Consider the following 11,458-nt stretch of genomic DNA (forward strand, 5'->3'; position numbering starts at 1 on the left):
ACTTGCACGAAGAAAGTTCTTTAATGCAAAGGTTAGTTGTTTGTTTTTAATTTTCAAAGTAGTATTAGAAGCTAATTTAATGTACTCACACCTACATTTGGGATGCCCTCATAGAGTGGCACAGCTGTCAATCAAACCACAGCACTAACTTGAGGCACTAAGTGAGCCCAGACAGGGGTGGATGGTCTAATAAAGTGGGGCTTCAGCAAGAAGCAGCACAATATGAGTTCACTAAAGTTTTATGGTCAACAATAAGAGATGCCTGAATGTCTGACAATATGTTCTTTCCTCTGGCACAAATGACACACGTTTTACACAGCTTTAATTTGATATGGCCATACTCACAGCCCTCAGCTACCAGGAAGTAGGGGGCAGCAGTCACTGCAAAGAAAAACAAACATACAGAAATGTGAAAAAATATATTTGGAAAATTGAGTTTTCAATAAGAACATGTATTAAAGGCTGCAGGCAAGTCAACCAGTAAATACACTTATGGAGCTCAGAAACTAGCTTCACAAAAAGAACAAATTCAAACAGACTGAAAGCGCCAGTGCTCCATGAGACAAAGGAGATACCAGACTCACTTTGACTGGGCTCCTCTTTGTCACCTTAATGTTGCTTCCTCCATTTAACTCGAATACTGTTTTCAGGGTTGCTGTGAAAAAAGGTTAAAGAGTTAGGGTTTAGTTTACAGGCCTGTGTCAGTATGGTGATTTCTGTAGTAACTTATTATAGCCACAAGGAGGCAGCCAAGCATAACTTCACTATGTTGATAAAACTTCACTAAAAGGACCCAGAAAACCAACAGGTTCAGGTTAGAGCAGCTGATTATAGATAACTAAAGCTAACTGTAGCCACTGTGAAGAAAGTGTTAATGGATGAGAGAGTGCACCATACAATACTTTTTCTAGCTGCACTAACTTTTTGCCTTTCCTGAAGTGAAGGTTTTAATTCCTAAGATGGAGATTTTTTTTTATCAGGGCAGATCTTCTCCTAGTCTGATGGATAGCTGAAGGGCAGGGGAGGCAGACAAACAAAACATGAGACATATTTTTAGGTTAAATAAACATCTTTACCCAAGATAGAGAGGTGGTTTTACATGGTAGAGCACTACACCACAATAACATCACTCCATGATGAGGAAGAAGCTCTGTGGATGTCATAGTGAGGACATCTTTCCTGCTATAGAAAACATTCAAAGATGCCATCTAACAATTTTCATAAAGCCCTCCTTACTCTGGATTCTGGTATAGCTGTTGACAATTATGGCTCTACCACCTAAATACCTGGGCACCAGTGCTGGTAAATAAGCTCTGCTGGAGACACAGTTGTCAACTCCAACTAAAACCATCGACACACCACTGAACTGTAAACATAGAGAGAGGAGATATGTTAGGAGAGACAGTGTTCACTTTCTAATGTTTCCGTTGTTTATTTCATAGTTCAGAAAGCTGTCCCCACTGTGGTTGTCACCTTGAAGTGACAAGCTACATCAAGAACTCCTCTGTCCTCTCCTTATCCTATTGACAGCATCACTCTTACTGTTGACTGCACTAATCAGCAACATTAAAGTGACCACAGAACGTCTGCCATGGTCCTGCGGCTGTGGTGCATTTTCCTTTACCTGCCAAGATAAAAACATTTCTGTCATCAGACCAGCAGAAGTGAGAGCGTAACAGAGATGTGTGTTGCAGGGTTCTATTTCCCATCCCACCCAAAACATACACAGCCCAGTAACTTACAGTAAATCTGATCTGTATCATTACACAAAGCTTTTGACAATCTTTGGCAGAGCATCCTGTCCCACTGTGCAATGCGGAGTCCACATGCGTGTGTCAGGACCATGCAACAAACATCTCCAAGGATCTCCAAATGATGTGGCAAATGACAGCATAGTCAAAGCTGTCAGCTCTCCCCACTGTGGATTATCCAGTCCTATTTTAAGTTTAAGTTTAATCTTAAACTTGGACTGTAAAAAAACTAACTGTGATGTAGGAAAGGTTTAGTAGGCTATTAAAATAACAGCAGATCACACCCTGATACAAATAAATATGTGACAAAAAAACAAAGAAAGTCCTCTTAATACACTTAAAGGGGAGAAATGTAAAACATCACTGATCTATCAACAATAGTTCTAACATTCATATTATTCTAGGTTTGCTAATGAAAGAAATTATGAGATAAGTCATGCTAGACAGAGACTAAAAAATATTTGTGAAACAGTTGTGTAATTTCTGAGACCTTTAGTGTTTTTGTGAAAACTCTGATAGGTTCATTTACTGTAAACAGAACTGTATCTCTGTAATACTCCATGTGTGTCTCAATCTTTGCAAAACATGAACATTCTGACATCTGCTATCTGACCAGAATAGGAGAATCACCTGAGGTGTACGCCGAACACTGCCCCTGTTTATATAACATAAGAGGAGACTTACTTTTTGAATCCAGTGATGTGACTGGCAAACTGAAGGATCGTCACCGTGAGATTGGACTGACACCTCTGTGGGTTCCACTACTGAGCTCATACAAGCATGTAAAAACAAAAACAAAAAGTTTTGATGCAATTTTATTTGCCTATGATTTGTTATTGTGGATGATTGTTTTGAATTGTGTCATAACCTGTACACTCAACGTAAATTGCTATGCTGAGGTTGCTGCTACAGATTAAATTCATTGACTTTATCACATATTTTTCATCATGTTTTAAGTTTTAATCTATATTCATCTACAGTGTTAATTTTATTCATTTCATATACTCCTTCTGTACCATGTATCATTTAATGTATTTATTAGTTCTGCTGACACATTAAACAGCTCAACAAAAACAGGGTAAAGTGTGATTTTTAAATTGATCTATAAACATAGTATTCTGAGGACAAATGATGAGCAATGAGGAGGTAAAAGATAAACACCACACTTTAAACCTGGATTCACACTGAGACAGAGACTTGTTCACCCTAAGCACAAAACACCAGAGTAATGTAACCTCTGCAGTTCAATGCAGTGAGAAATACTCTGAGGAATACTCTGGAGAGCAGCCAACCGCTTTTGAGTCTTATTCGGAACAGAGGGAACAACACATCAACAAAGCACTTAAAACATGTCAAAACCATAAAAAGACACACGACTGACAGGAAGCAGGGCGGCAACCTGCGAAGAAAACAGTGTCAGTGTCAGAAAGCTCCAGAAGATCTTAAATAACCACCATCCTGGGCCACTTTAACCCTGTGATGACACTGAGACATAAACTGATGAAGCATAAATGAAACATTATCAGACAGAAAAGGTTTCCTCATCCTGCTTCAAATCAAATTGAAAAAGTAAACAGATCAGTTCAAGAGCAGTCATTAATGTGTCAATATCAATAAAATGCACAAAGACATATTTTGAAGTGAGGGAACTGGACATGTGCGTTTTTTCTGGAGACATTCCACTTCTCCTCCAGGCAGCTTCCTGAGTTGGTGGAGAAACAACTGTCTCCATAAGTGTATTGTTTTATGAGAGGCAAAGTCAGTGATGCTAAAGTGTGAGCTCTCTAGCAGAGATGGTCGATTCCACACACCCCAGATGGGACTCGAACCCACAATCCCTGGCTTAGGAGGCCAGTGCCTTATCCATTAGGCCACTGGGGCTTCACAATATGTTTTTCACCAGTCCTTGTGCAGCTTGTGTGTTTCCCCAGGGTGATCCCCATTTTTATCCTTTGTTATCTCTGCATTGTTCATCATTTGTCCTCAGCCTCCATGTAGAAGTTGACCACTGCAGGAGACACAGGTGACGCCATGGCACAGCGGAGCTTCTGCCTCTAAAGATTTTCATTGTACTTGATATATCAAACTCAGATCAACTGTTTAGAAGGCAGCTATGATCACATACTGTACCACCATCATCACCATGTTTTACTGCACAGAATACTGACTGGAAAATAATATCAGTGTATTGTTTATAGTTTACGGTTGCTAAAGATAAAGCACCATCACTACAGCTTTGCTTATTTCCTTTTTTCCCTCATCCCACATTGTTTTCACAGCACCCATTCACTTTTTTCCAGTGGTGGATATATAAATTGAATTTCAGAATAACGGGAAACGCTGCCATCTTGTGGCCAAAAACTTGAACTAGAACTGAACTTGAAAAAATATATAATTTGTATTTTGACTAAAAAAAACTGTAAGCACGCTTGAGTAACTATTTCTCATTCTGACTAACTGAGTAAACTGTTTGATTATTCAAACGTGTGCGGTTGAACGCTGCTATTGTTTTCTGCCACCATTGACAGAACGAAAAAAAAACGACTTGTTGGTTCCAAAATGTTTCGAGCATGGTTTAACGCCCCCTGTGTCCAGTGTTAGTCACCACACGCAAAATTTGACCCGGAAGTGAAACATTTCTTCAAAGGTTGGAGAATCACTTCCGGTACGGTCGCGGTGTAGCACAGTTTGGAAGAAATGGCGGACATGGATGAATTGTTCGGCAGTGATGGGGACAGCGACAATGATCAGAGAGGTATCGATGTGTTTCAGCGACTGATTATCGTGTTTGAGTATAAATTTAACTTGTTAGCGGTATCCGTTTTTTCCAAGCTGGGGAACAGATGTTAGAATTCCGCAGTGAAACTGAACGTCGCACGGATCTGCATGCAAAGGATAAAAACGTTTATTTTCTTCAAGTTTTCATAGATAGTATATTTTTGATGTGTTCAACCGACCTGCCCTCTATTCTTTATTGTGCTTGTTTTTTGTATTTTAGTTTGTGTTACGTTGGATTCATACTAATAACTACAAAATTGCTAAGCTATGATAGTGTTTATGATTTACAGTTTGTATGACAGAAAATGTCATTCGCGTACTATAAAATCCTCAGTAAAGACAGTGGCACATCTCTTTTTGTATATTTTTGATCCTCCTAACCTATTTTGAAAACTTTAATATATGATCATTCCCATGTTACAAATTTGAATATATGACTTGTATACAGAAAACATGAGTTGTACTTGTTTTTTGACAGCCTATGTGTATTTTGTACTTTTGCACTTCCTGTGCCTGATGAACTGTATATATGAAGGAAAACTGTCTGCGTTTTGCAGAGTCTGGGTCTGGCTCTGGTTCAGACTCAGATCAGGAGAGACCTCGTTCTGCCAGCAATGCTTCAGGCAGCGGGAGTGACAGTGAGAGGGAACGAGATGATGATGATGATGACGAAGGCCAGGAGGCAGGGAAACCCAGTATGAATAAGGTGGGTTCTTTTGTTTTTAAGTCTACATGTCCCTGAACCAAGTATCTCTTAACCAGTCAATTATCTCACCCGCCTCTTCTGCACCTAATAGGAGCTGTTTGGAGACGACAGTGAGGATGAGCAGCACAGTCAACACAGCGGCAGTGACAACCAGTCTGAACGATCAGGGAACCAGTCAGATGCTAGCATGCACTCCGACCAAGGAGATTACTCTGATGCAGAGCAGCACAGCGGTTCAGAGCGTGGCCATCGAGATGAGGATGAAGACGAGGAGGATGGTGGCCACCGGTCAGATGGAGGAAGTCCAGCTGGCAGTGGGATGTCTGGTGCTGGAAGCCGTCATTCTGAGAGGGGCAGTATTCGTTCAGACAGAAGGTATGTGCGCAATGTTTACTTGTGTTTTTTATCTTGGAAGCAAAAAAGCAAAGCAAGTTTATTTATATAGCGTGTTTCATACACAAAGGTAGTTCAGTATGCTGTACAAAAATAAAAGCACAATACAGAAAATGAGTTTTAAAAGTAAGAACACAAAGGCTGAGAACTGCGTGGTTTTAAGTCTAGACTTGAAACTGCGAACAGTAGGTGCATTTTTTTATATCTTCTGAGAGTTGTTTCCAAAGCTGAACTGCATAGAAGCTGAAAGCTGCTTCACTGGAAGTAACTTGTAATGTTATGATAAGAAACTTCCCTTCACTGTCAGAGAACTGGTACTGATACTTTTGGTTTTGACCCAGCGCTCGCAGTGATCCTGGCACTCCTCAGTCAGGGCCGGGCACCCCTCATTCTGATGGGGAAGGCTCTGGCAGGGAGAACCAATCAGATGATGAGAAGTGGGAAAGAGGAGCCAAGAGCGACCAATCAGAGGATGAGGAGGAGAAACGTCATTACTCTGAGGAAGAAAGGGAGAATTCTGATGATGAGGGGCCAAGAAACAGAAAGTCAGGTAAACTGTGCCTTGTGTTAAAGATAGAAGAAACCCTGCATGTGAGCTGGATCATGAGCCAGCTTCTTGTGTTAATCTTTACACCTTAGATTTTAGTGGATTAGGGCCATATGTGAACTGTTTATCCTGAGCTCTGAGGTTAATATGAGATTAGTTTTATTGCTCAGATTTTCTCCATGTGCTAATGAAGTGTTTTTCTTTACAGTTGTGAGGTGTTCATCTCTCCTGTATTGGTAGTTTAAACATCATAAGGATGTCTTTTTTTTTAATCACCTGTTGTGACCCTTTCTTTCAGAGTCTGCAAAGGGCAGTGACAGTGAGGATGATTTCCTCAGGCAAAAAACAAAAGCAAAAGCTACCTCTGATTCTGATTCAGACAGTGATGTCGGAATACAGAAAAGTAAGACTTTCAGTTCTATCAGGTGAAGCTGAATAAGACATGTTTATCGTATTCCGCTTCAAAGTACTTTATTCTCTTCTGCAGCAACGAAGACAGCAGCAGATGACCTGTTTGGAGAGGCTGATGACATCTCTTCAGACAGCGATGCAGAGAAGCCTCCGACCCCGGGACAGCCTCTGGTATCTGTCCTCTCTGTCTCTTTCCTGCCCTCATCATGAAGCCTTTCTTTAATTGCAATTCCCAAATCTCTTTTTCTCAGAGCTCCCTACTAAGCCTCTCTGAGCTGATCCCCATTATTATGGGTCATTGAATCATACTGAGTTTCACGTTCTCTTTGTGTGTGTGTGTGTTCAGGATACAGAGGATGGGCTGGATGGGGAGCAGGCAGAAGAGGAGCCTGCACCTGAAACACGTATTGAAGTAGAGATCCCAAAAGTCAGCACAGACCTGGGATCTGACCTTTATTTTGTCAAGCTTCCCAACTTCCTGTCTGTGGAACCCAGGTCAGAGAGATGTCACTGTAGACAAGAAAACTACCAGTAACCAAAAGGGACTTGATGACCATGAAAGTGATTTTAATCTTCAATCATCTGCCTTTATAGACCCTTCGATCCTCAGTACTACGAGGATGAATTTGAGGATGAAGAAATGTTGGATGAAGAGGGACGCACTAGGCTCAAACTGAAGGTGTGTACCAGTAGTTGTGTGCGCAGAAAATTAAATAAATCTTTAAAAGCTTCAGGCTGAGCATTTTAAAGGGACTCATATTCTGCTTTTGCCCCATAGGTGGAGAACACAATCCGGTGGAGAGCCAAGAGAGACGAGGAGGGGAATGAAACGCGAGAAAGCAACGCACGCATTGTCAAATGGTCTGACGGCAGGTGTGTATTATGTCGGTTTTTTGTCACCATAAACAGGACGTGCTCTGTGCTTGGCACAATTTTAAAGTTTCCTGTCCTTTGCCGCAGCATGTCCCTCCACCTGGGGAACGAAGTGTTTGATGTTTACAAAGCTCCTCTCCAAGGAGACCACAACCACCTGTTCATCCGTCAGGGCACTGGACTGCAGGGGCAGGCCGTTTTCAAAACCAAACTCACATTCAGGTAACGTGCTGCCATGCCATTGTTGTGCTGGTGACGGGCTGCTATTAATATTAGAGATTGGCACTTGAGGCATAAACTATGAGTTGCTCGGGATACTCCATCTCTCTGGCTGCCAGACAGCAAAACATGCACTAAACAAGCTCTGGGTTAGCTCTAATTCCAAACAACGACAAAGGCACCCTTCATTCAGAAATGTACTGTATGCTGTAAGTCCCTGGATCACCTTGTGCAAGCTGCCCAGTTTTCTCCCAGTAACAATTGTGTAAGCCTCTTACTGCCCCCAAAGTCCACCTGAGTGTTCTGTCTTCTCAGACCACATGCGTCTAGTAGGACTCGAGCCAGAACTGACTGACTGTACAGCACAGCTCTCCAGTTTGTTCAGATTGAGTATTATCATCTGAGTTTTGATTAGGATTAAGGGCTGAAGCTGCTCAGCGCACACATGGTTGGGACATTGTGTTGTTTGCCTTTTAAAAGGAGCTTAAAACTACTTTGAAAAATAAATGGAGAAGGGAAGCGGTCAATGTGAACGAAGGGTTAGTTTTTCCTACATTATTACAATGATTGAAGGACACACAGAAGATAATGAGAAAAGCATACCTTCATTAACAGCAACATTTTAAATTTACTGTTAAATTATAACACTTTTTAATCAAATATGTTGCCAAATGAGTTGATGCTGATTCTTATCAGGTATTCTGCAGACAAAAAATGCTGATTCTGCTGTATGCACTGCAGTACGAAACAGACATTTTCACAAACAGTCTAATGTTTTTGGACAGCGAGTAAAACACATGTTTTGTGTCAGGTCAAACACAGTTATGTTTGCGTTTGGTATTTCTCAGCAGGGTGTGAATTATTGAGCTAACATGCACATACTATTACTACATCATAAAACATGTACAAAGCAGATTCTTTTTTAATACCAGGCTACGCTGTGTTTACACCTTCATTAATATTTTAAAAGCTTCAACACGACAAAGTCCTCACAGTCAGGTCTCACCACTCGGCAGCCACCACAGAATAAAACATCAGTGTTACTACATGAACCTTAAGTCCTATTCATCTCAATGTGCTGAGCTTATGAGTGTAAACACTGAGGGAATTTAAATCAGGACATGAGGTTAAGGCTGATATTTGACTCTAAAGCAGAACGTGTCAGTCAAGTATAACAGCAGTTTAATTTACCTTTGTTGGCTCACTGCTTTCATTTCTTGGTGTGTTAAATGCAAACAACTGACAATCAGAGTTCTAGTATGAAGCTGTTGGCAGAAGTATGCATCACATGGCCCGTGTGCAATGTGCATGCACAACATTTTGTCATGAGAACATTTTCCATGCAGATATTAACAGGGTAGCTTTAATGAGGGTGGATTAAAGCTGGTTTGGCAGGATGCACTGTTTTTTGTTTTTAACAATGCTAATATTTTGTATTTGTCTTAATAAGGTGTTAAGATACCAAAAAACATTTAAAAAGTGTGAAAACCTCCCACTCAACCACCTCACTTGTTTACACATAAAAAAGTAATGGGGAGATTGTTCACTTTAAATCTGACATTGGATTTATGTGCATTTCCAGACCCCACTCCACAGACAGCGCCACCCACAGGAAGATGACCTTATCTCTGGCTGACCGCTGCTCCAAGACACAGAAGATCAGAATCCTCCCCATGGCAGGACGGGATCCAGAGTCTCATCGTAACGAGATGATCAAGGTGACGCATACTTTTGTTTTTCCTCATTCCTTTGTTACCACAGAGGCTAAAAACATTGCACGAGGCTAGTTGTTGACAAGCATCATGTCCTGTTATATAAAGACACAACCTGACGGGCTTACATAACAGGGTCATGCAGTGGGTAGTGGTATGGAAACAGTGTCAGCAAGTCTGGGATGGTTGTTGTTGGTTCACTTTCAACCCAAACAAGCAGCGCTGTCGTCATTGCTTATAGATTTGCCTGATGTAACAAAGATTCTTGATATTAAAGCCGCTCACATGCGCATTACATTTTTTGGGGGGTTTTCCCATCACCTACTCTTGCCAGTTGTTTGTTTTTCAGTGAACATTATAATTAATACTTGGACAGAGCCAACAAAAGCAGCTTTTCTTCAGAAGTACAGCTTATGTAGGGGAGGAATGCCTGGAAAGGATTTTGGCTAACTAGCAGTAGCTGTCAGCCAACTTTGACAGGTGCAGGATGGCCAATATTGAACAATTCCCCTTTTTCCTTTGCGGTCTTACTTTGCCTTGAGTTATCCTTTTAATGCACCTTATTTATCTCACTGTGTGGTTACCACAGGACATGAATACACAAGAAGTTAAATAGGAATCAGAGTACAACAAATAAGGAGTAGATAGGTGAAAGTCAAAAAGACTGAAAGTACTATTTTAAATGTGCCTGGGAATCTAAATAATGTTATGTGTAACCATTGTCATATTAGAAAAAAGTATACTTAAAATATCTAAAAGTATAGATAATAATTACTAAGCAGTTACATAGAATACGCTATGCTTAAAATCATTTCTAAATGTCATGGCAGAAAGAGGAGGAGAGGCTGCGAGCGTCCATCCGCAGAGAGTCTCAGCAGAGGAGGATGAGGGAGAAGCAGCACCAGAGAGGCCTGAGCAGCAGCTACCTGGAGCCTGACCGCTATGATGATGAGGAGGAGGGCGAGGAAGCCATCAGCCTGGCAGCCATTAAGAGCAAGTACAAGGGAGGTGGAGGCCTGAGAGGTGAGGATGAAGCGATATCGCATCTGATGTGGTCACTTTAAATTATTTTGGATATTGTTACTGAGGTCATCCTTTTCTGTTCCCTATCCAGAGGAGCGAGCGAGGATCTACTCGTCGGACAGTGACGAAGGATCTGATGATGATAAAGCTCAGAGGCTGATGAAGGCCAAGAAGTTGGACAGTGATGAGGTAAGTGCAGCACTCTTATGGACAGACAGGGGGCAATGTGAGGCAGGACACTATGGATGGTTTAAAAGCTGACTTTTCATGTGAGGCACCCAGGACAGGGAGTACTAGTCGTTTCAGAGGACATGGTTTTACCTCTGCACTGACTGTCCAAAATGATTGATGGTTGACAAAAGTGAAAAATGTTGACAGCAACAGCATTTGCTGCTGTCAACATGGCTGACACCTCATCTCACCACATCATGTTTATCATGACAGGAGGGCGAGGGATCAGGGAAGAGAAAAGCAGAAGATGATGAGGAAATGTCCACCAAAAAAGCTAAGAAATATGTCATCAGTGATGAAGAGGAGGAGGATGATGATGACGAATAATTCACTTTTCTATCATTCCACTGTATTATCAGTGCTCAGCCCACATGGCATATAACAGCCATATTTTGTTTTGTATATTTTAGTATGAGCAGTGTGTGGGTGTGTGTGTGTGTGTGTATTTGTGTACAGCAGAGGTGAGAAATAAAGAATTGGTTGTGTTATGTAACCAAAGCTTCCCAAGGCTCTGTATTCTTTTAACAATATGAATCATACTGTATGCGTGAATCACAGTGTTGTGATATTATGAAACATACTGTTTAGTCCCTCAACAAATAAAGAACATTAACGGGAGTGTGTGACCTGATAAAAGATTAAATTAGGTTCTTATCTCTCTTTTCACTGGTACAACAACACATCTTGGGTTTACCTGTGTGTAGGTCTGGCTCTGTAGCAGTAGCCCCACATTTCTTGACTCAAACAGTATTATTCCACCTCTAAGGATTATTACAAAAATATTGCACTTTCTCCTTAACAACATTTATACTAC

General features: G+C 41.1%; 1 protein-coding gene and 1 non-coding gene across 2 annotated transcripts; one reads left to right on the forward strand and one right to left on the reverse strand.

The window, feature by feature from the left end:
* Nucleotides 1–3,559: 3,559 nt before the first annotated feature.
* Nucleotides 3,560–3,632, reverse strand: trnar-ccu (transfer RNA arginine (anticodon CCU)). The gene has a single exon. It is a non-coding gene; the product is annotated as a tRNA-Arg (tRNA).
* Nucleotides 3,633–4,403: 771 nt separating this feature from the next.
* leo1 (LEO1 homolog, Paf1/RNA polymerase II complex component) lies at nucleotides 4,404–11,142 on the forward strand. The gene is made up of 14 exons (XM_028401783.1): nucleotides 4,404–4,506; nucleotides 5,087–5,235; nucleotides 5,327–5,610; nucleotides 5,970–6,178; nucleotides 6,474–6,578; nucleotides 6,663–6,757; nucleotides 6,933–7,081; nucleotides 7,181–7,265; nucleotides 7,365–7,459; nucleotides 7,547–7,681; nucleotides 9,261–9,396; nucleotides 10,221–10,413; nucleotides 10,505–10,602; nucleotides 10,858–11,142. Exons 1-14 carry the CDS (start codon nucleotides 4,449–4,451, stop codon nucleotides 10,969–10,971), a joined length of 1,905 nt encoding a protein of 634 aa, XP_028257584.1. The 5' UTR covers nucleotides 4,404–4,448; the 3' UTR covers nucleotides 10,972–11,142.
* Nucleotides 11,143–11,458: the final 316 nt, after the last annotated feature.

The sequence above is a fragment of the Parambassis ranga genome, chromosome 3 (genome assembly GCF_900634625.1).
Source record: "Parambassis ranga chromosome 3, fParRan2.1, whole genome shotgun sequence".
Classification (NCBI taxonomy): domain Eukaryota; kingdom Metazoa; phylum Chordata; class Actinopteri; family Ambassidae; genus Parambassis; species Parambassis ranga.

Excerpts from the sequence above, each read along its gene's own strand:
- leo1 (XM_028401783.1), top strand. The coding sequence starts at position 4,449 with ATGGCGGACATGGATGAATTGTTCGGCAGTGATGGGGACAGCGACAAT. Across the intron at positions 6,579-6,662 it reads TGATGTCGGAATACAGAAAA|CAACGAAGACAGCAGCAGAT; the intron begins GTAAGACTTTCA and ends TCTCTTCTGCAG. Across the intron at positions 7,266-7,364 it reads GCACTAGGCTCAAACTGAAG|GTGGAGAACACAATCCGGTG; the intron begins GTGTGTACCAGT and ends TTTGCCCCATAG.